Here is a 22,014-nt window from a genome sequence, read left to right as displayed (position 1 = left end):
ATTTTGCTGTTCTTTTATGTAATCGAATTATTTTTCGGCTGATTTTAGAAGACCCTCTTGTGTAATTGCTTAAAGCATTTGCTCAGAGCTATTGTTGATGTAACTTCTTAAACGAATTTCTTCTTCTTCTTCTTTTACAGTCTATGTTACTTGTAGCAGACATCGTCCACCTATTCTTCTTGGTAGGTACAACCGGTCAACATCACTTCGTGAATGAAATGCATAATGATGCATAGTCATTAGATTTATTATTATTATTATTATACACAGAGGGCGTTGTGTAGGCAGACGGATGCACGCACGATGTTATCGCTGCTGCCGTTTATGTAGGTTTAAAGTGGTTTTAACTCATGTTTCTAATTTGAAAGTGCTGCTGTTTAATTCCACTAGTCACCCTGAAGACAGGGACGTTTAAATAATCAAAATCGGCTAAGTAATATCCAAATTTTGTGTGCTGAAAGTCATAGAGTGAACTGCTATCACCAACCAACAAAGATCAAAGGACGTCGCCATTTTAAAAGTCACAATACAGTCGCTGAAAAGAAGAAAGTCCAAAGGTCACTGAGACAGCGAAGGTCAAGCACAATGAGCTGTAACAAGTGCAATAAGCCATTAAGCGACGAAGGGGATGGGCCGCATTGTTCTGGATGTGGCCGAAGACAACACTTCCAATGTTCCGGGATCTCGGAAAGCACGTGGAAAGCAAAAGGACCCGCGAAAGACCGAATGGCTGTCTACAATACCGTGAGAAGATGAAGAACAAAGAACAGACACCAAAGAAAAGCAACGACACACATCAAAGTAAGTCCCTTCCTGATTCTAAAATTATAGACAATTTAGACTCTTTCAAACTTATGGTTAAATAATTGCTAAATACACACATGGAACAAATTAACAAAAAAATTCGAGGAGTATGAACATCACATACAGTACTATAACACGACAGTTGAAGAAATGTTAGGAACCGTGCGAGAAATAAAGACAACATTAACGATGTCGATAGAAACACATGAAACGCGCAAGCGCGAAAACGAAGAATTGCGGAAAGAGGCAAACAGACTCGAGTGTCAAATGGAGCACATGCTACAAAAAGAAAGAAAAAAAGAACTTCAAATTAAGGGAATAAAAAAGAAAAGACAGAAGATTTAAGCAACATAGTGCAACCGCAAAATTGGCATTCAAGTCTCAACCACAGACATCGCCTCTGTTAACCGAGACCCACGAAATACAAAGCGATATCACCACCAATATCATCGCTCGTTTTACCAGCAGAAGTCTGAGAGACTCCATTCTTGCTGAAAGCAAGAAAACAAGTATGACAACATTGATCCTGACAAGAAACCCCAACCTCAATCTATATAACTGAACACTAGACTCTATACTTTAAAAATCGTTTAGCAAGGAAGACAAAAACAGAGAACAACTACAAGTTCCTGTGGACTAAGGATTCACAGATATTTATGAGAAAGCATGAAAACACTCCAGTTTATATAATTGCAAGAGAATCCGACCTACACAGCCTACTAATATAAAACACTAACTCATCACATCCTTAAGAACAAGATTAGCAATCACTTAAAAACTATATGGAGACCTAAATATACGCGAACATATCCAGTCAGACAATATAAACTTGAAGGTCTTTAACTCTTTGAAGAAATGATCAGACAACATTTTCACCAATATCAACTTCACTATCAGACACACAAACATAAGAAGTATGAAAAACACTGGCTTACACTGATAACACTGCTCAACTACACCTTGGCAAACATAGATGCGCTAATACTGACCAAAGTTGCAATAAACCACACAGAATTTACGCATACATCATTAATAATTACAAAACCTATAATTGCTATAATAATTGCAACTTTTGTAGACCAAACAAAAGAGAAGGTGGCATAGTGGCATTTATCAAAGAAAAATACAATGTGATTGAAAAACAAACTCATTTCGAACACGCGGAAACACTCATTTTGGAAATCACAATTAGCGACAAATATAGTATCAAATACAAAATAAACATAATATACAGACCCTCAGACAAAAATCCACTCAATTTTCTTCACGAGTTACAAACATGGCGAAGCGGCATCGAACCCCCGTACAACACACAGGCTAATCCTAATAGGAGACATTAACATAAATACTCTTGACCACACTTCTTCAAGCACTAACACATAACTTGATATACTAAGTCAGTACAACATAAACCCCACCATTAACTCCCCAACAAGAAAAGAAATACTCAGTAACTCACTAACACAATCATCATGCATTGATCATATCAACATACGGGCTCCCATCCATACATATACATCATCAGTAATTAACATCAAAATTGCCGATCACTACTTTGTCTCAACTTCATTTTATTACGTTACCTACCCCCCCCCCCCCTCACCACCACAAAATTCACAAAACTCGATTATATTAAAGAGCATTGTCGACAGCCTTGTATAAAATGCAGACTGGAATTGCCTACTTAAAATAAATTATCCTGCAACATTATATGAGAATTTCCAACTAAAGTTCACACAAATATACAAAAAAGCAACAAAGTCTACACACCTTTACAATGGCATTATTGTAAAAGAAAATCTATGCAAAAAAGTAAAAATGTCACCCAGTAACACATGTTTACAAACATTATACAGAAACACAAGAAATCGACTAACAGCAAACATTCATAGGGCAAAAAGACGCTACCACTTCCAAAACTTCATGGAATATAACGACAACATGAAGCAAACATGGGCTACACTCAACGAATTAGTAACTCGAAAAAAGAATACTTCAGCACAAGATTTTATTGCAAAAAAGTTTCTGTCAGGATACAAAATAAACGGAACTAACAGACTCATTCAACCATGAATTCACAAACAATATCACACAACTAAAAAAAGACAAACTACCAACGATCGACAAAAAACTACCGACACAAAGTCAACAACAAACGATGTATTTTCCACCCATAACAAAACAGGAACTGAAAGAAGCAATCCTACAACCAAAACCAAAGACCACTCCAGGAATAGACAAAATAAGACTCACAGACCTTATAACACACTTTGAACAAATAAATCCAATACTTTTGAAACTCGTGAACATAATATTCGACACAGCCATTATTCCACAACAACTACAAACTGCAGTAATTACGCCAATATACAAACATGGCAAAAGAAACGATACTCAGAACTATAGACCAATAGCTACCCTACCAGTCATCTCAAAAGTTCTAGAAAAAAATAACACACACCAGGCTACAGAACTGTCTACAGAAGTACAACATCATCTCACAAAACCAATACCACTTTCAGAAAACAAAAAGCATCATCACTTTATTAGAAGACATCACCGACGCAATAAACAAAGCTCTCGACAAAAACAGTGTTATTCACCAAACTATACTCAATAGGTATAAGAGGAACACTGCATACATGGTTCAAAGACTACCTCTCAAACAGAACACAAATAACAAAAATAGCTACATGTCACAATCGGAGTATACAAGTAAAACACGGTGTACCTCAAGGTGCCATATTATCACCCACTCTATTCAATATATACATTAACGATGTTCATAACATATCCATAAGAAGCCAAATATTTCAATACGCAGATGACACCGCACTACTCGCAATCCACACAGACATCAACACGACTCTCTCCAAAGCACAACAAGACCTAAATGAAATCACAGCATACTTCTACTAAAACACAATTGTAATCAACGGCACCAAAACACAGATGTTAATAATACACAACCGGAGAATCCTGTGCTCCGCACCAATATCGATACACTGTCACACATACCGCTGTATTAACATAAAAATACCTGCCAATGTTCCGAAACCAAACCTGTAACACATGCAAAATACCTCGGTCTTACATAGATTGCCACCTTAAATGGACAAAATATATAGAATACTTACATACTAAACTTCGCATCATCGCAGCGAAACTCTTCCAAGTAAAAGAAATTATTCCGTCTAATATAAAAATAAGTCCTATATCACGGTATCTGCGAATCCCTACTCAACAAAATTAGAAATATTACATAGGAAAATAACATAAAAATACCTGCCAATGTTCCGAAATCAAACCTGTAACACATGCAAAATACCTCGGTCTTACATAGATTGCCACCTTAAATGGACAAAATATATAGAATACTTACATACTAAACTTCGCATCATCGCAGCGAAACTCTTCCAAGTAAAAGAAATTATTCCGTCTAATATAAAAATAAGTCCTATATCACGGTATCTGCGAATCCCTACTCAACAAAATTAGAAATATTACATAGGAAAATTGTGTCAACAGAGATTTGGACACCTTATACGCAACACCTTATAACCAATATAACTTATAACACCTTATAACCAATATCCGACCAGCACATGGCAACACGCAGAATCCTGAGCATTAAAAACCTGAAACACTACATGACATTAACAAGGAATTACTTCAACATCACCTATCGAAACAACAGAGACACATATCGTATAACACGACCTACAACAACTCTCTACATCCCCACACCCTTCAACAACTCATACGGTTCTTTTGTGAGATCACATCAGATACCCACGCTACTCAACAACCTACGAAGAAATTTAAAACACATAGACAACTACAGAACATTAAAACACGAACTCTGGAAAATATACCAACAAAGTTAATATACCATTAACACTAATATACACATTATAAATCACTAGCATCCAATGCCTACATCCCATACATAAACAGTAGCAAGCAACATAAATAGTGAAGGCTAATCCCACTCTCTTCATAAAAGCTAACCCAAACGTCGAAGTAGGTTGGATTAAAAATCGCCTCACTCATCCACACGTAATCCTCATAATCAAAGAGTGCAAATTATATAACAAAACAGTCAATACGGTGTATAATAATAATGAAGATACAGATATTAAGTATATGAATTTGTATCCAAAGAGAAAAAAATATTGAAAAGAAATAATGTGCCTTAAACTGCCTACAGTATAATGTGCAGAGCATCAAGTGTAATATACATTAATTGTAAATATTTAAATAGTCTGTACGATGAAAATAGAAAAATTGTTATTTTATACATAACGTGTAAACATGCAAAAATGTCTGTAATAGTCATCTGTGCGTAATTTATCTGAGACATTATTATTATTATTATTATTTATTATTATCATTATTATTATTATTATTATTATTATTATTATTATCAGAGCCTGTGTAGCTCAGTGGATGTGGCGTTTGCCAACCACGGCGCTTGGCCGCACGAAGGAAGACTTGGTTTCGAGTCTAGTCGGCGACTAGAGGAAATTTTTCTAAGCCTTTTTTCGACCGGTTCCCGAGTTAGTCGATCTCTGGCACGGGCAAGCAGGTTTTACCTCCCGGAAACTCGGGTTTTTCGTCCTGTAAACTCAAGAAAATCGACCGTAGAACCCACATTATTTCAGACATTAAAAATATATTGTGTTAGGGTTAGGGACCACGAGATGGCGGCACATTTTGAGCCGTCTCTCTTCACTGAGTACTGCTTAATTAGTGATAGCCTTGGGCCATCTATCTCTGATTGGTACCAGTGGAGATTGAACTGCCCACTCAGTCTCCAAAAGTTAGATAGGGTTAAATGGCTTCGCCTACTCCCCGTATACGGGAATAAAAAGGCGTTAGCTGATTTTATTATTATTATTATTATTATTATTATTATCCTTTATTCAAAATTCCGTGTAAGCTTCATTATTAATATTAGAAGAACACGTGTTGTAAGTATAGATGTAAAAAAGTATTATTATCAAAATTTTAATTGAAATGCTATGCAGAAAATGAATCACATATGCAGCACTCAGTGCTGAATTTTGTAAACATTACAAGTTGGAATGTCACTAAAGACGATTATTGTAATTGTGTAAATATGTTTCTATGGAAATCTATGGAAAAACGACCCTGGAATGGAAAAGGTAAAACGAAAATGTAAACGACAAAATAAAGTATGTATAGCAAACTGGAATATAAGAGGAATAGCATATAAAGAAACAGAATTAGACCAATTATTAAATGAAAGACATTTTAAAATAGCAGTAATCACTGAAACAAAAAAGAAATTAAAAGGAACCATGAGAACCGAAAATTTTAATGTGATATACAGTGGAGTTGACAGAGACCAAAGAGCACAAGCAGGAGTCATGATTTGAATTCATAACTCCCTTTCAAAACAGTTAAAACATTATAAATTATGAAATGAAGAATAATAGAAGCTTGAATAAAAATAGATGGAGGCTATTTAACAATAATTGGTTTATATGCCCCAGAAGAAGGAAGAGAACAGGATAATAAATATTGATTTTTATAATCAGCTACAAAACATATATAATAAAATAAATAAAATACAGAAATGATTACGTAATTTTAGCAGGAGACTTAAATGCAGGAATTGGAAACATGAAAATTAATAATAATAACTAGGGAAGGCTAGGCCCTCCTGGCGCCTACGGCACCCAATCTCCCGAGTTCCGAACTGGTAGGCCGATTCTTCTTGAATTCTGATGACTCGAATTTTGAAGACTCGACACTCAGGGTAGCTCCTGAGTTTCAAAACGTTTCAAAAAAACGTGACATACAAATATGACATACACACGTGACATAAGAACGTGATATACAAACGTGACATAAAAAGGCTTATCATTTTATATATATAGGGTCGATATGGAGAATATACTCTTAACAGGAATGGTAAAAAATTGATTGACTTTGTAATTTATAATAACCTAAAAATAATGAATTCCTTCTATAAACATAAAGACATATTTAAATACACTTGGGCAGCAAGAGGATGGAAATCAGTATTAGATTACTTTATATCAAATGAAAAGACATCAAAATTTTCACTAGATGTTAGAGTTCACAGAGGATATGAAATAAGCAGTGACCGCTTCCTTGTTAAAATAAAATTAAGATTACCACCTAAATGGCTACAAGTAACAAGAACAGAAAGAAAATTTGAAATATTTGTTTATACAACTAGACTATTGCATGACACAAATGTACAATGGCTATATGAACAAAGAATTGACCAATATCTAGATAAAAATAAATCAAAATGAAGAAATAGAAATAGAATGGCTTAATATAAAAACGATACTAAATGCAGCAGCAAATGAAAGCTTAGGAAAGACGAAAACATTCAATAAAAGGAAAAAACTGAAGATCTGGGATGATACAATCAAATAAATAATCAAAATAGAAAAAGCAGTCTATCATAAATAGTTAAGTTAAATGGTTAAATCATGGAACAAATTTGTATCTAATTTAGAACATGATTTATATAAAATAAGACCCAATGTATATAAGATTTCGAAACACTTAAATGCAGATACCAAAGAAAAAATAAAATTAAACACCGAATTGAAATTAGAAGAATTTCTAAATTACTACACAGAATTGTGGACAGACAAATATTTTAAAAAAGACAACTGGCAAACAATTAATGAAAATGAAAAGAAAATAACTAAAGAAGAATTAGAAATCACTCTGAAAGAAACAACAAACGGGAAATCACCTGGAGAAGGTAAGCTCGGTTCACAACTAAAAACATGCAGGAACAAGATTCAAAGAAAGATTCTTATTATTTTTAAATAAAATTTATACAACTGGTAACCCCCAATAGAATGGAAAAAAGCAATTGTGATTCCTATCTTCAAAAAAGGTAATAGAGATGACCCTAAAAACTATAGACATAGATTCCCAAACTTTTTCGGGCACCGCCCACTTTGCAAGACATAAATTTTGTAACGCCCCCATTAAATTTTGTAACTCCCCCCTATTATACACATATATATACATGCTCTATTTTCTCATTGACTTAGAAAATTGACATCTATTTCTATCTGACATGGTAAATTTTCAAATGATTAAATAATTGAAATAGAAAATTGATAAAAAAATTGATCGTGTAAGACGGGCATAAGATGAATTAAAATTCAATATTTAAATTTTGAATGATTATCTAATCGCAAAATGACGAAAATAATTAATTTTTAAATATATATTATTAATTTCTTCTATAAAGAGCCACCGACCCCTAGACCGCCTGAACGCACCGAAATGCTTCTGATCCCACTATAGCCCCCCCCCCCCCCCCCAGAAGGCTTCAGTACCCACTGGGGGCGGTACTGCCCACTTTGGGAACCTATGCTATAGAGGTATCAGTATACTGAATTCCTGTTACAAAATATATAGCAGAATTTTAAATAGCAAACTAATGAAATATTCCGAAAACTTTATTTTAGAAGTACAGAATGGATTTAGAAAAGAACGATCATGTATTGACCTGGCCTTTTGCCTAAAATTAATAATAGAGAAAAGAAGAGAATACAATTTAGAACACATATTGCATTTATTGACTTTGAAAAAGCATTTGACAAAGTTAAAAGAAACATATTATTTAACATATTAAAAGAAAGACAAATACCAAATAATATCCTAAAAGCTATCACAAATATATGTGAAAATAATCAAATACAAATAAGATTAAATCACGAGCTCTCATATACGAGAGAGATAAACCAAGGGGTTTGACAGTGATGTCCCCTCTCAGCAACGCTTTTTAATATTTACTTAAATGAAATAATAATAAAATAGAATAAAAATTTCCATCAAGGTATATCAAACTTTCACCAGAAACATATCAACAGAAAAATCAAAAACTATGGCCTTTAAAGGACAAGATCCAGCAAGAACTAAGATAGTAATAGATAACAAGATCTTAGAACACATGAATTCAAAATTGCAAAAAAAAAAAAAAAATCAGCTGACGGCTTTTTGTTCCCGTATAGGGAGTAGGCGAGGCAGTTTTTTAGCCCTATCTAACTTTTTAGACTGAATGGGCAGTTCAGTCTCCACTAGTAGCAAATCAGAGATAGCTGGCCCAAGGTTATCACTAATTAATCGGCACGCAGTGAAGAAGGCGGGTAGTAAGTGCCGCCATCTGGTGGTCCATAACCCTAACAATATATTTAATGTCTGAAAATAGTGTGGGTTCGACGGTCGATTTTCTTGAGTTTACGGGACGAAAAACCCGAGTTTCCGGGAGGAAAAACCGCTAGCCCTTGCCAGAGATCGACTAACTCTGGAACCGGTCGAGAAAAGGGTTAGAAAAAGTTTCTCTAGTCGGCGACTAAATTCGAACGCCTTTCGTCGTGCGGTCAAGCGCTGTAGAGTGCAAACGCCACTTAAAAATTGCAAAATATTTAAAAATAACAGGTGTAATTAACTCTATATTTAAACCAAACCTAGTACAAAAACAAACCAGGCTAAAATAATACAATACATTACACCTACCAGTCTTAATGTATGGAAGCGAAATCTGGACAATAAAGATTAACAACAGCAGAAATGAAGTTTGTGAGAAAAACTGCAAACTATACCCTATTTGATCACAAAAGAAACGAAGAAATTATGAAAGAATTAACCAAGAATCACTAATAGAAAAAATTAAAAAATATAAACATAAATGAATGGAACTCTTTTAAGAGGACGTCCTGGTTTTCTTTTCGCTAATGGCGTGTACGTTAAGGCTTGTTTTGGTAATCTTTCCGTTTTCATTCTTTGAACGTGTTCAAAGAATGAACAGGCCATGCTAGGCCTAAATCCTTGATATGCATGATGATGATGATGATGATGTGTAAATATTTTAGAAATCAATAAAAATAATAATAATAATTATTATTATTATTATTATTAGACTTTCCAAAATATGCTTATTTATTTAATTTCAAAATTTCAAACTGAAGGCCTTTCCACGTGTGCACGAGTGTTGCTAATGCTTAATCAATGAAAGTTTGGCCCAAAATTTATATGTTTTATACTATTAATATATGGCATTTTCAGATATTATTAATAAAATCGATATTTATGTTGTTAAATAGTTCCAATCCACAGCACGCAACATTGCAACTTAGATTCAACATCGGTTCTTTATCTCGTAAATAAAAACTTGTCCCCCAGATGAAAACAGTTTTATCTTCTGTGGCAAAGCTAAAGCGCTTTGTTGGTGGGTGGGTGTGGGGGGGCACTCTACCTCACCTACCTCGTTGGAATATGTGATGTGCTACATGTTCCGTTACTATTACAACCTACTGCCAAGCCCCCAGTAAAAGGAATTCCACAACATGACTGGAAAAACGTCCGGGTTTTATCTCCCACGTCCTTGACGCAATCACCTGCATTTTTCCCATCGTTTCATTTGGGAACTTTCTTCCAATTCCGTGATAAATATTCCTGACAGCTCTGGGGATGCTTTTATCTATTGCTCGTAAAATTAATGAGGAGAAAATAAGTGCCAGAGCTAGCACGCAGAGGGAAGAGATAACGTGTCTCACCTTGATGTTTCTCCCACACGCTGAATTATCTTGTTGACCTTCAGAAATAACGTGAGCGACAGATAATAGAATTCGGTGTAATAATGAACAAGTTTCCATATTTCAGTTAAAAAATAAATAAATAAGCTAACGCCTATTTTCTTCCCGTACCGCATAATTTTGGTGAATGTCCTAAGGCGCCCTCTAGTGATGGAAAAGAATTTAACCACCAAACGACTCTGCATTCTCTAGTCTAGCGGTTTAGAATTCTTAAATGTTTTTTTTTTTTCCCTTCGGAATGTCGTCATTCTCTGTCTATTTTCATTATCTGAATTAAAAGTAGTATTTATTTAGCTAAAATAATTTCGGTTGCAAATCACTTTCATTTTTCTAAATTATATATTTCGTCCAGTAGAAAACGAAATATTAAAATACTGGATAAATCTGGCTAAATTCTTTCTAGAAAAAAATTTATATGTTTAGATGCGATACGTAATTTTCATTGACACATTAATTAGTTCTCAACAAACAATGTCAATTATTTGCTGACGTTTTACACAAAAATGTCAATAAATAATTTTATGTTTCCGTTCCTGTAAATATTATTTTATAAGATGGCGTTGACGTCGATCTTGCAATAAACATCGGCAGTAGTAACTGATGTTCGAAGTAATCATGATAAAAGATATACTGTAAGCCTGTATTACCATCTGTCCATCTCTCACTATGGTTCTGCGTAAACGCATGAGGTTGATAACACTTCAGATAGCATGTTTACCGGGATGAGCTCTTCAAGTACAAGACTCAGTGGTATCGTCCTTGTAGACCAAGACATTCCCTTGCAACGGCGATCAATTATCGATTACGTTTTCGAAGTTGTGATGTACTGACAAAGAAAATTTGTCCCCAGGAATTTCCCCACAACGGTAAGAGCCAAGCTATCTACTTTATTTTACGCTATCCAAAGAAAGAAAGGAACTTCTGTTATTCAGGGATAATTACAGTTAAATCATTTTTAACTAACGTAAAACTGCAGCGCCATCTGTTGTAAGAACCTCTGCATCTCGTGCTAAACCGTTTAAAAAATTTTAAACAACCCATTGCTATGTATTTGAAACCCGAGCCTAAACACATAATGAGAATTATATGACGGGACATTTTTAAAACAGGAGGATTTTGCTCTTTTTTTTTTTTTTTGACAATTTTACATTTTATTTGTAAGCATCGTATTATAGTACAAAATGTTGAACAATCCTATGTGTAACCTAAGAGCAACAGCTCGTTGTTCTTAGGTTACACATAGAAAAAATTTCAAAAATAAATAAATAAATATGTCACATGACATCTTTGTTTTTTTAATTACTTAAATAGTGTTAATACAAGTGTCCAAGGGAAAAAAGGTTAAGAACCACCGATATAAACAAAGAAAAAATTTGATCAGCATTTGAATGACTCTTTAGCTCAGCATGCCTACCTACTGCAATAAACGTAGGCTTAGCTTTGTACTATAAATATAAATATAAACATCAACAAGACAAAATACATGATCATCAGCAAACATCCAGCCTCATCAATGAAACTGACACTCAATGGGAAAAATATTGATCAAGTGTCAAGATACAAATATCTTGGTTGCTGGCTTAATGAACGGTGGGATCCAGAAATAGATATAAAGACAAGGATTGAAGTTGCACGGCAGTCCTTCATGAAAATGAGAACACTATTCTGTAATAAAGACCTAAACATGGAAGTCAGATGCCGAATGCTGAAATGCTACTTGTGGTCTATTCTGCTCTATGGAGTTGAAACATGGACATTGAAGGCGACAACCATCAAGAAAATCGAAGCCTTTGAGATGTGGCTATACAGAAGAATGCTAAAGATATCATGGACAGAAAAAATTGTGGCAAAGCTAAACATCTTGTACAAATAATCAAGAAACGAAAAACATCATATCTTGGCCACATCATGAAAAACAGCAATACCAACTTCTACAAACTATTTTGATAGGAAGAATTGGTGGCAAAGGAACTAGAGGAAGAAAAAGAATATCATGGTTCGACAACATCAAGACGTGGACAGGAAAGAGCAGTGCACAACTGCTCAGATTAGCACAAGAGCGCAGTTTGTTCGCCAAGATGGTCGCTGACCTTCGATAGAAGATAGCACAATAAGAAGAAGAGCTTTGTACTGCACACTCGGGTTGTTTCTTGTGTGTTTATATGAAGCCAAAGGCCTAAGGACAGATATCCAGTTAAAAATGCCTATTGAATAGTTTGCCTACTAAAACTATTTGTTTGCAAACGATTTGTTTTTGTAATGAGTATTTTTAACTTGCAATATTTACATTTTTTTTAGCTAAAGCCCTTCTTTCTTTGGGTTTTAGCGAGCTGGGATATTCAAGATAAAAAGACTCTTAAATGAGCACATTATGTCTTAGAACAAAACTGTCTGTTGATATTTGAAGGGTTTATCATCAGATACAACATTAAAGCGACTATTTGCGTATTGAACTTGTCTTCATCTTTCATGATCTAATTATCATATTCCAATTAGGAGAAAAAATATCATACTTTCAAGTAACAAAAAATACTAATCGAAAAAATATGATAATACGTTCTGTTTTCTCATTAATAAATTACATTTTTATCAATAATATAGAGTTTTATAATATCAATAATATTGTACTGTAGGGTTAGCATATTTTCGTTAACCACGCTAGTAAAAATCTGTCCTATTCGATTGATATTCATTGTTTTCTTGTTGTTGATTTTGCAGAAATAGAAGACGATGGTGATTAGGAACTTGTGTACTTTCCTTGTACTACTGCAGTTGGCGGCTTTTAAGTGTTCGAAAGGAGATCAGGTTGAAGTGAGTATTTGTATTTGAGTATTTGTATTGTAGTTAAGTGAGTAGTTATAGGATGCATTCATCAACGTAATTAATGATTGGTTTACTCACACTTAAATTAACTTTTCAAGTGAGTTTCTGTAGCTCAGTTGGTAATAACGAACTCTTTGGTGGGAAAGACTCGATTCGAATCCCGTCTGTGACGTGAGTAACCTTTATCGAGTTCTTAAACCAAACGGTAAGTTTGGTTTAAGAACTCGATTTTGCCGGAGGAGAGTTTCCTTCGGCAAATTTTTTGTCCCTCAGAAGAGGCAAACTTGCCTCGTGAACACACAGATTTGCACGCGTAAATGTTTGCCCTTAGAGGATGCAACAGGGGAGTGGTAAGCCCGCTTCATTAATTCGTTGTGACTCTAATCACGGGACTATATTCGTCCTTGGGAACGGATGGGTTGAAGAATAACTTTTCAATGCTCAAGCTTGTCTTTGTTTTCCTTCATAGAGGGCAAAGGGGAATTTATCGACCTCTGCGATGTCAAGAAAAATAATATTATTTTTTTAAATGCTGATTCAACCCATAAGAGGCTCTTACCAAATAATATATTAGTACTATGGGCGGTCTAAGAGATAGATAATTCGAAGACCAAACAAGAAACTTGTTCAACATCAGGCCTCCCTTATGTAAAATTCATGTACTACCTAAAGACATTTACAAAACATGTTCACAGCAGAATTCGAACCTATAGCCGGATAATCGAAGAACAGATACGTAATCCACTAGGCAACCAGGATGATAATTATTCTAATATCCTCCCGTAACTCAAGAGCCTAGGTGGCAGATGACTTTCATATGACGCCCAGAGAAAAACAAACATTTGGGTTTCCGAATCGTTTAACCCTTAGCCCATTCACAGTACTAATATTAATGTATTATACACTACTGACTTTGGTGAATGGGTTCATATTTAAAAAAGGGAGTATCCCGTTTCTACCCTTCTCTTCTTACTTGTAATACGAGAGACAGCGTCATGGACATGCCAAGCACGATATAGGGATCCTTAACCTCTCCCATTTAGTGTATAACAATAAAACTATAGGCCGACCACTAGGTAGTATACAGGACAGAACGATAGTAACCCACCTGGAGGTCTCCCGAAGAATAACAGAATAATCTCCCTACCACATTCTGTGCTTGGAAAGTCCGAAAAGTGGTATGCCCCGGAATTGCAAGGCCACAAGATGGACAAAGGATAGATCCCTTTGTGGGAAGCATGCCTCCTACTCGTTCACTCAAAACTGCATGCCCTTAATTTTCTGACACTCAGATGGTGCTATTTTAGCATCACCCAAATACAAGGAATAATTATTTTTAGCCAACTCCTACTCAGACAATCAAGAACAACTTTAACCAAGAACAGTTTACTGCATAACTCCTGAGTTCTTTCATAAGAAAGACACCAGAAGTGTCCTGAACAGTTTGAATTCGAAAAATGCTTCTGATCCTGAGTGTATACCTTCCCAATTGCACTTCAAAAGTTGTCTTCCAAAAGTAATATTAATTTTATATTTTTTCATATTCATCCAGCATCAGCTGTACAGCATGTGGAATGAGCTTATGTTCAACCCATGCTAAAGAAAGGAGTTATTAAATTAAAACCTAGAGATCATCAAAAGACGTTCTATTGCCTTTACTACTGTTAAGGCCAAACGAAAAAATAAATTATCTATTGACAATTGACATTTATGTCTTTAGGAGTGAAGCAAGATGGTTTTCATATTCCCCACTATCAGTTACAGTTACAGTAAGGGTAAAATTTATGAGCAGTTTGCTCGCGCTGAATGAGCATGGAGATTATGCATAGCTATAGGAGGTTAATATAGCTTTTGGTCTTTTATATTTGAATATGTCCGATGCATCGTATGCTGCAGCTTGCTGAACCAAATCGTTTTGGTTTATGGACATCTTTAGGAAGAACTTAGATGCCAAGGATTGCAGGAAAGAGAAAATATAGGGAATATTTGTATCTCTATGAAGTTGATTGTTACTAGCATACCATGGGGCGTTCAAAATCATTCTCAAGCACTTGTTCTGTACTAGCTGTATTTTGATAATGTTAGCATTAGAGGTGTGGCTCCAGGCCGGAGAGGCATAGGTGATTATAGGACGAATCGTCATCTGGTATAGCTGCAATTTGATTCTGTTGCTGAGCTTGCTATTTCTATTAATTAGCGGATAGATCTGTGCGATGGCTTTAGATGCCTTTGCGCACATACGCTTGATGTGTTGGTTGATAGCTTTTGTCGAGAATTACACCCAGGTATTTTGTTTCTGTCTGCCAGGGAATTTTAGTATCGAATAGTAACACATCTCCTGCAGGAGATATTGGCCTTTTCTAGAAAAGATGGCTGAGCTTTTTTTGGGGGGGGGGGTTACTTCCAATCTCCGTTTGGAGAACCAACCCTCCAGCTTTAGCAGGTTTTCTTGAAGCTTTCTGGTAATGAAATGGGGTCGGAGAGATCTGGTTAATATTGCTGTATCTTCCGCATACAAAGCCAAAATGGAAGACATCGGACTGTGCAGGATGTCCGACATGTATATAGAAAACAGGAATGGAGATAGTAGGGATCCCTGCGGCACTCCAGCAAAGATATGGCGCTGGGATGAGGGTTGATTTTGACCTGTATTGATCTGTTCTGAAGATATGAATGTATTAGATGAACCATTTTTAGTGAGATACCAGCTGAGATAAGTTTGTGTAGGAGTCCGAAATACCAGATTTTGTCAAATGCTTTGGATAGGTCTAGGAAAACAGCTCCTGTGTTTTCCTAGACCTATACATCACCGCCAGTTATAGCTGGTGGTGATGTATTCCACAATTCTGTGGATTTCCTGGGTAGTACTATGGTGTTGCCAAAAACTAAACTGTTCTTTATGGAGGATGTTTAGGTCATTTACTGAGGTTTGGAGTCGTGAGAGGATGATCTTCTCCACAACCTTACCCAGATTGGAGATAGGACTGATTGGACGATAATTTTGCGGTAGGTGCGGGTCCTTGCCTGGCTTATGTATAGGGATTACATCAGCCCGTTTCCAGGTGGAAGGAAAATAGTGAAATCTTAAGATTGCATTAAATATAATGGTCAGGTGCAATACAGATTTTCGAGGCAACAGCTTGATCACCCTATTCGAGATGCTGTCTGGCCCAGGAGCTTTATTGTTCTTTAGTTTTTTAATAATATCATATAATTCAACAGGTGATGTGGGTGCAATATGGTCAGCACTGGTATCTGGCAGTTTTAAAACGTGTGTGACCTGTCTGTGGATTTTGTATAAGTGATTGAAATCTAAGTTGTTACATGAAGGTTTGCACTGCACCTCTAGATTCTTTACTATGGCTTCTGCCTTATCTACATCTGTGTGAACTAGGCCCTGGTTAGAGATTATGGGGGGGAGAGATGCACTTAAATCCCAAACTTGGTTTCTATGAGTTTTAAGTGCATCTCTCACTGCTCCGTTCAATCTATTAAGAACTGTTCTGTCCCGAGGAGCGCGGTGTTACGAAATCTCTTCCTAGCTCTGTTCTTCTCTCTGGTCAGGTCCATGATATCCTCGGCCAAACGACCACGCTTGAGAACAGGTTTGTGGAAAGTTGCAACCGTTATAGCGGACTTAATCTGTTGGGTGAGGCTAGTCACTGCAGATTCCACTTCTTCTTCTGTGCATATGTGAGGGACGGGTCCAATTTGATCCCTAAGTGCTTTAGACAATCTGTCCCACGATATGCATGAGTGAGAGGAAGGAGACAGGTATTCTTGTTCTCCCAGTTGTGGTAGAATGGGTTGTGATCCGATGACAGCTTGTTTAGTGATTTAAGGCTGTACTGAAGTTTAATGTCTTGCAGGATAGCTATATCCAGGATGTCAGCAGTGCCAGACGTACTGAGATGAGTTGGTTCGGTAGGTCCAGCCACAACAGCATAGTTTGATCCTATGTAGCTGGAAAAGATGCAGCCATTCTTGTTGGTGGTTCTACTCTTCCAGGCGGGGTGCTTGGAGTTTAAATCCCCACCAATAATGATGGGTACTCTAACTCCTAAAATGACATTTAGATCAGTGTTCAGTAGAGTTTTTAAGGGTGGATTGTAAGCTGAATAGATTTTCAATCTGCCGGCAGCGCTGGTGAAAACTTCCACGACTGTGATTTCAAGGTTAGTGGTTGGTGGGTTGTTCACAGAATGGTGCTTAATGTAATTTTTAATGAAGATGGCAGTGCCACTACGTCTCTAGTTGGATCTGTCATTTTTGTACATGAGATAATCCGTATTTTGGGACTGTTCGAGGGTCTAAGGTGTGTTTCACTGATTAGAACAATATCAGGTTGGTATCTGTAAGTGAAATCTTGTAGTTCCAGAATTTTTTATCTGAAGCCGTTCGCATTCCATGCAATGATCTGAAGAGAGGCAGGAATGAGTTTGTTTTTATTCATTTCTGATTGCTGCGAGGATGGCCTGTGTTTCCTGTAGGAATCTGTTAGTGGTGGTTGCTGAAGGGTTAGACAGGCTGAAATCTTGTGGCATGGTAGCTAAAGGGGCTGTAATAACCGCTGTCAGATTAGTAGGTGCTGTTGGCTGATTTTGTTCTGATATTGGTTTGTTAGTACGGGCCACATCAGCATAACTTCTTTTTTGCCTTTGGCTTCCACTGTCTTTGAAGGTCACCGACTGTTGCTGCCGAGTCTCAGGTGTTCTTTTACTAGAGGAAGAAAACCTCCCTTGCTGAGTACATCCCTTGTAGTTTGCTGGATGAAGGCCACCACAGTTGGCATATTTAGCCAAGGTGGTTTTTGGGTTGGTGCAGGTGTTAGTGCGGTGGTTCTTAGCACATTTAAATTTTCTTAAATTTAAATCATCTTAAAGTTCTTAAAAGAACTTGGAGATGGACTGAGTCCTTGACTCTTTATCCCGTCATCTGAATGAATAAAATCTGTGTGAATGGGGTGTTATTGAGCTAAAAGCTCTAGTCATGGCTGGGTAACGGCAATAGCCGAGCCTCAGTTAAAACTTTATTGGCTACAGCATTGCCATTCGTTACCCTGGAAGTCCTAAAAGGGACTCTTCTTTATCCCTCTTAAATCATCTATCTTTTATCCTTATAAGGACTGGCTTAAAGGGGCGAAGCAAGAATGCTTTTCATCTTCCCCGTTATCTGTAGAGAACAGTGTAGGGATAAGGTGTTATTGAGCTATTAAAGCTCTGATCATGGCAGGAGGTTAATAGCTGAGCCTCAGTTAGAACTTCATTGGCTACAATCATTGCCATCCATTACCCTGCAAGGGTATTAATTAATCATTAATCACCGCATCGCACAGTCCATTATTTCTCCTATCTCCTAATCTTATAGTCCTTATAAGGATAAGGACTGGCTTAAAGGGGCGAAGCAAGAATGCTTTTCATCTTCCCCGTTATCTGTAGAGGACAGTGTAGGGATAAGGTGTTATTGAGCTATTAAAGCTCTGATCATGGCAGAAGGGTAACAGCAATAGCCGAGTCTCAGTTAGAACTTCATTGGCTACAACATTGCCATCCATTACCCTCCAAGAGTTGATAGCGATCACGGCTTAAGAACTTGTAAATAATGTATTTATAAAAATTAAAGGTGTATGAATAAATATAAAATATTTATTAAAAATCTTTAGAAATACCAAATTAAATTTAATCATGTTAGCAAATATCTTAAGATACATAACTTTTTTATGCATTTTAAGAATTTATATTCAAAAAGTGAAAAAAAAGAGCTTTTAATTGATTACTTCCTTCAAGTAACTATAATGTTGCAGTATTCCCTATCAGCTCACCGCCGTGCTTTAGTTCAAAGCAAGTCGTTTTTCCTGTTGTTTTCCTAGTAATGCTAACTAAATACACTGAAAACGTTTTCTCACTAAAAACAGCCATTGTCGTGCTGTGGTATGACATCAAATTATAAATTATGTGTACTGTTTCTCTCGGGTGTTTCATTTATTCATACTTTTAACCTATTTTCCCAGATATCGAAGTAAATATATTCAGTTTCAGATATTGGAAGTTTTATGCTTTTCCTGTTCAGAAAATTTTTTAATGAATGTAATTTAAATATTTTAAACATGGCGTCAAATGTGAAGTTAGATTTTCAACCTAATGAGATGTTTAAATACTTTGTTGTTTCCATGGTGATATAAATAAATGAAGTAGTGTATTTTTTTCTGCTTTCAAACATTTTGAAAATTTAAAGATGAGAAATGGGAAGATGCAATGGCTATAAAATATAAATGAATTTTATTGTAGTAAACTTTAATTTTAGTTTATTAATTAAATTAAACTCGTATGTAAATTAAATTATACATTTTAATAAATGCAAAACATTTTAATAATATCAAACATACAGTACATGAAATATCAAAAATTAAATTCATACACCATAATTTATTACGGATAATAATTACTTATGAAAACAATTAAGGTTTTGTAAAACGTTTTGCATGGATCCATACCTCGAATAAAAATATTCAAAATCTGCAGAGGATACTGAATAAATGCCTGAGAATGATTCTGGACGCCCAATGGCTTATTAGAAATTCACAAAATAGTCAACACTCCCTACATCGCATCCCACCTTCATGATGTAGCAGAAAAGTTCTTCACCAAGACAAGCAATCATCCAAACCCGCTGAGCTGATCAAGCAAGCTTCAGATACAATGAAGAAGAATTCTACAAATACAAAAGATCCAAGTCAATTCTGCGCTCAGCTGAATACAGCTGAGCGCAGAATTGACTTGGATACAACTGAATACAGCTAATCTCACCGCCCTTGCAGGGCGAGCTTAAAGCTCAATAACTCTCCACTCAAAGAACTTCCCTCTCAGACAAAAGGGAATATGATAAGCATATATGCTTCACCCATCAAACCAGTAGCGTTCTGCGTGTAAAAGGTTTTGAACAGATAAAAATAGAATTAAGAAGTTGCCACTCTAACAAAAAAAAAAAAAGTGCTCATCCTTTAAAACCAAGTTTGGTCGTCGTAAGTCAGAGATCTGCATAGCTGTAAATCAGAATATGATAATCGTTATTCAGAACAATGGAACAAGCATCCATGCGTGTCACATATCGATGCTAAGGTCACTCTTCTAGAGTTCAGTTTAAATTATTGTTTAAAAGACGTGCAATTTTAATACGCAATATTCAGACTGAAATAATATTGGGATGAATAATTCTTACATGTCACTTGATTCGTAAGTATGAGGAAAATCTCATCATCACTGATTAATTTTTCCCTCACCTTCATTCCAGCATACAAAATGAAAATAAGCAAATTATTTTTCTTGAGTTTAGCAATTTCAAATGTTTAAAAAATGTTTAGCAATTATCATAATGAGAATGTATAATTTTGCGTTTCAGGGATTTCACTTTAGCTCAACAAAATGCGCAGACAGGTAAGCAGTTACATTCATTTTATTCTTTTATTTAAAATAAACGAAAAAATAAATTGAACAGGGAAAAAAAAGATAAAATAATCTACCAGTTTAGAACGAATAAATAGTTTAATATTTTCCGTTAACAGTCTGGAGATGGCTTCGATGGTGTCTGTGGAAGACTTCGAAAAGTGGGCTGACGAGTATCTGGAAAAGAAAATTCGCGATTATTACAGAGGAGGGGCGAACTTTGAAAACACCGTGCGGGACAACTTGGAAGCGTACAAAAGGTGAGTGCAGCCAAGTAACAAAACAAACATCTGAATGCTCCCTAGACAAATGTATCGCTCAGAATATCATTTCTGATCAAAGATAAAGTTTATTATTATTCTCATCACGTGTACATAATAATTCATTTTTGGCTATTTATTTTGTGATAGTTAATAACAATATTTTCCTTATGTAGACAAGTAGAGTAAAATACATTTCGCATAGTTTTTATAGTTTATAAAATGTTTACAGTAAATTAATGATAAAGTAAGTTAGTTTATGCATTTATGTGTAACCATGGGCTGAGGCCATGCTGCTTCCTAGAGAATTAAATTAGCTCGATACAATCACGGCAAAGTCTTGTGACTGTATCTATAAGGGCTCACAGAACATGGGATATGCTTGTTAATGTACTAGTGTCATAATTGGATATAATTATTAATATAGTTAATATTAGTGTCATAATTGGATATATTGTTTTAAAGGTATAATTGGAAGATCGATCATGTTTAAAATGTGTACAAACTTTCTTGGACCGATTATTATTATTATGTCCGCGCGATTAGCCGAGTGGCTTTGCACTTCGCAACCTGGGGAAGGAGTATCCTAGGTTCGATTCCCATCGACGACGCAAGGAGCTTAAGGATCTTCTTCAGCCATAACCAAGTTAATTGGTCTTGGGCGAGGACAGCAGGATTTTTTCCGTAGTTTTTCTGCGGTTTTTCATCCCGCAAGTAGGCAAACAGGTCCCGTGAACACACACGGATTACAGTCAGGAATACTGACCCAGCCATAGGCCTGATTCGTCAGCTATAGCGGACCCGAGCACGGATAGAATTTGGGGGAACTGAGATGGTGCCGTACATTCTCGTAAAAAGGGATTCACGGCCGCTGTATCATTATATGATAATTAAATTAAATTATTATTATTATTGCTCAGCTGGCTGAGTTGATTGCGTGCTCACATCCAACCAAACCGATCATGATTGTATGATTGTATGACAGTATAAGGGTGGAGGAGTTTGGGAAGTTCAAGACCACGCATCGACAGAAGACTGGCTGCTCTGCGTCCTCGGTAT

General features: G+C 36.0%; 1 protein-coding gene across 2 annotated transcripts in view; it reads left to right on the top strand.

Annotated features, from left to right (window-relative positions):
- The first annotated feature begins 11,165 nt into the window (after nucleotides 1–11,165).
- LOC150097155 (2-Hydroxyacid oxidase 1-like) overlaps nucleotides 11,166–22,014 on the top strand; it is a 65,182-nt gene continuing 54,333 nt past the window's right edge. Inside the window, exons 1-4 of one of the 2 annotated variants that reach the window (XM_090407219.1) lie at nucleotides 11,166–11,296; nucleotides 13,149–13,241; nucleotides 20,652–20,686; nucleotides 20,815–20,955. In XM_090407219.1, the coding sequence (XP_090263345.1) occupies nucleotides 13,161–13,241; nucleotides 20,652–20,686; nucleotides 20,815–20,955 (257 nt within the window). In that variant the 5' untranslated portion in view covers nucleotides 11,166–11,296; nucleotides 13,149–13,160. The remainder of the gene's footprint in view (nucleotides 11,297–13,148; nucleotides 13,242–20,651; nucleotides 20,687–20,814; nucleotides 20,956–22,014) is intronic. The other variant, XM_090407220.1, reaches the window with a different exon arrangement.

Source organism: Typopeltis vanoorti, chromosome 17, assembly GCF_054136105.1.
Source record: "Typopeltis vanoorti isolate ZY-2024b chromosome 17, IOZ_Tvanoo_1.0, whole genome shotgun sequence".
Taxonomy (NCBI): Eukaryota; Metazoa; Arthropoda; class Arachnida; order Uropygi; family Thelyphonidae; genus Typopeltis; species Typopeltis vanoorti.
Note: the sequence above shows the minus strand (reverse complement) of the source record. Positions and strands in the feature narration are given on the sequence as shown.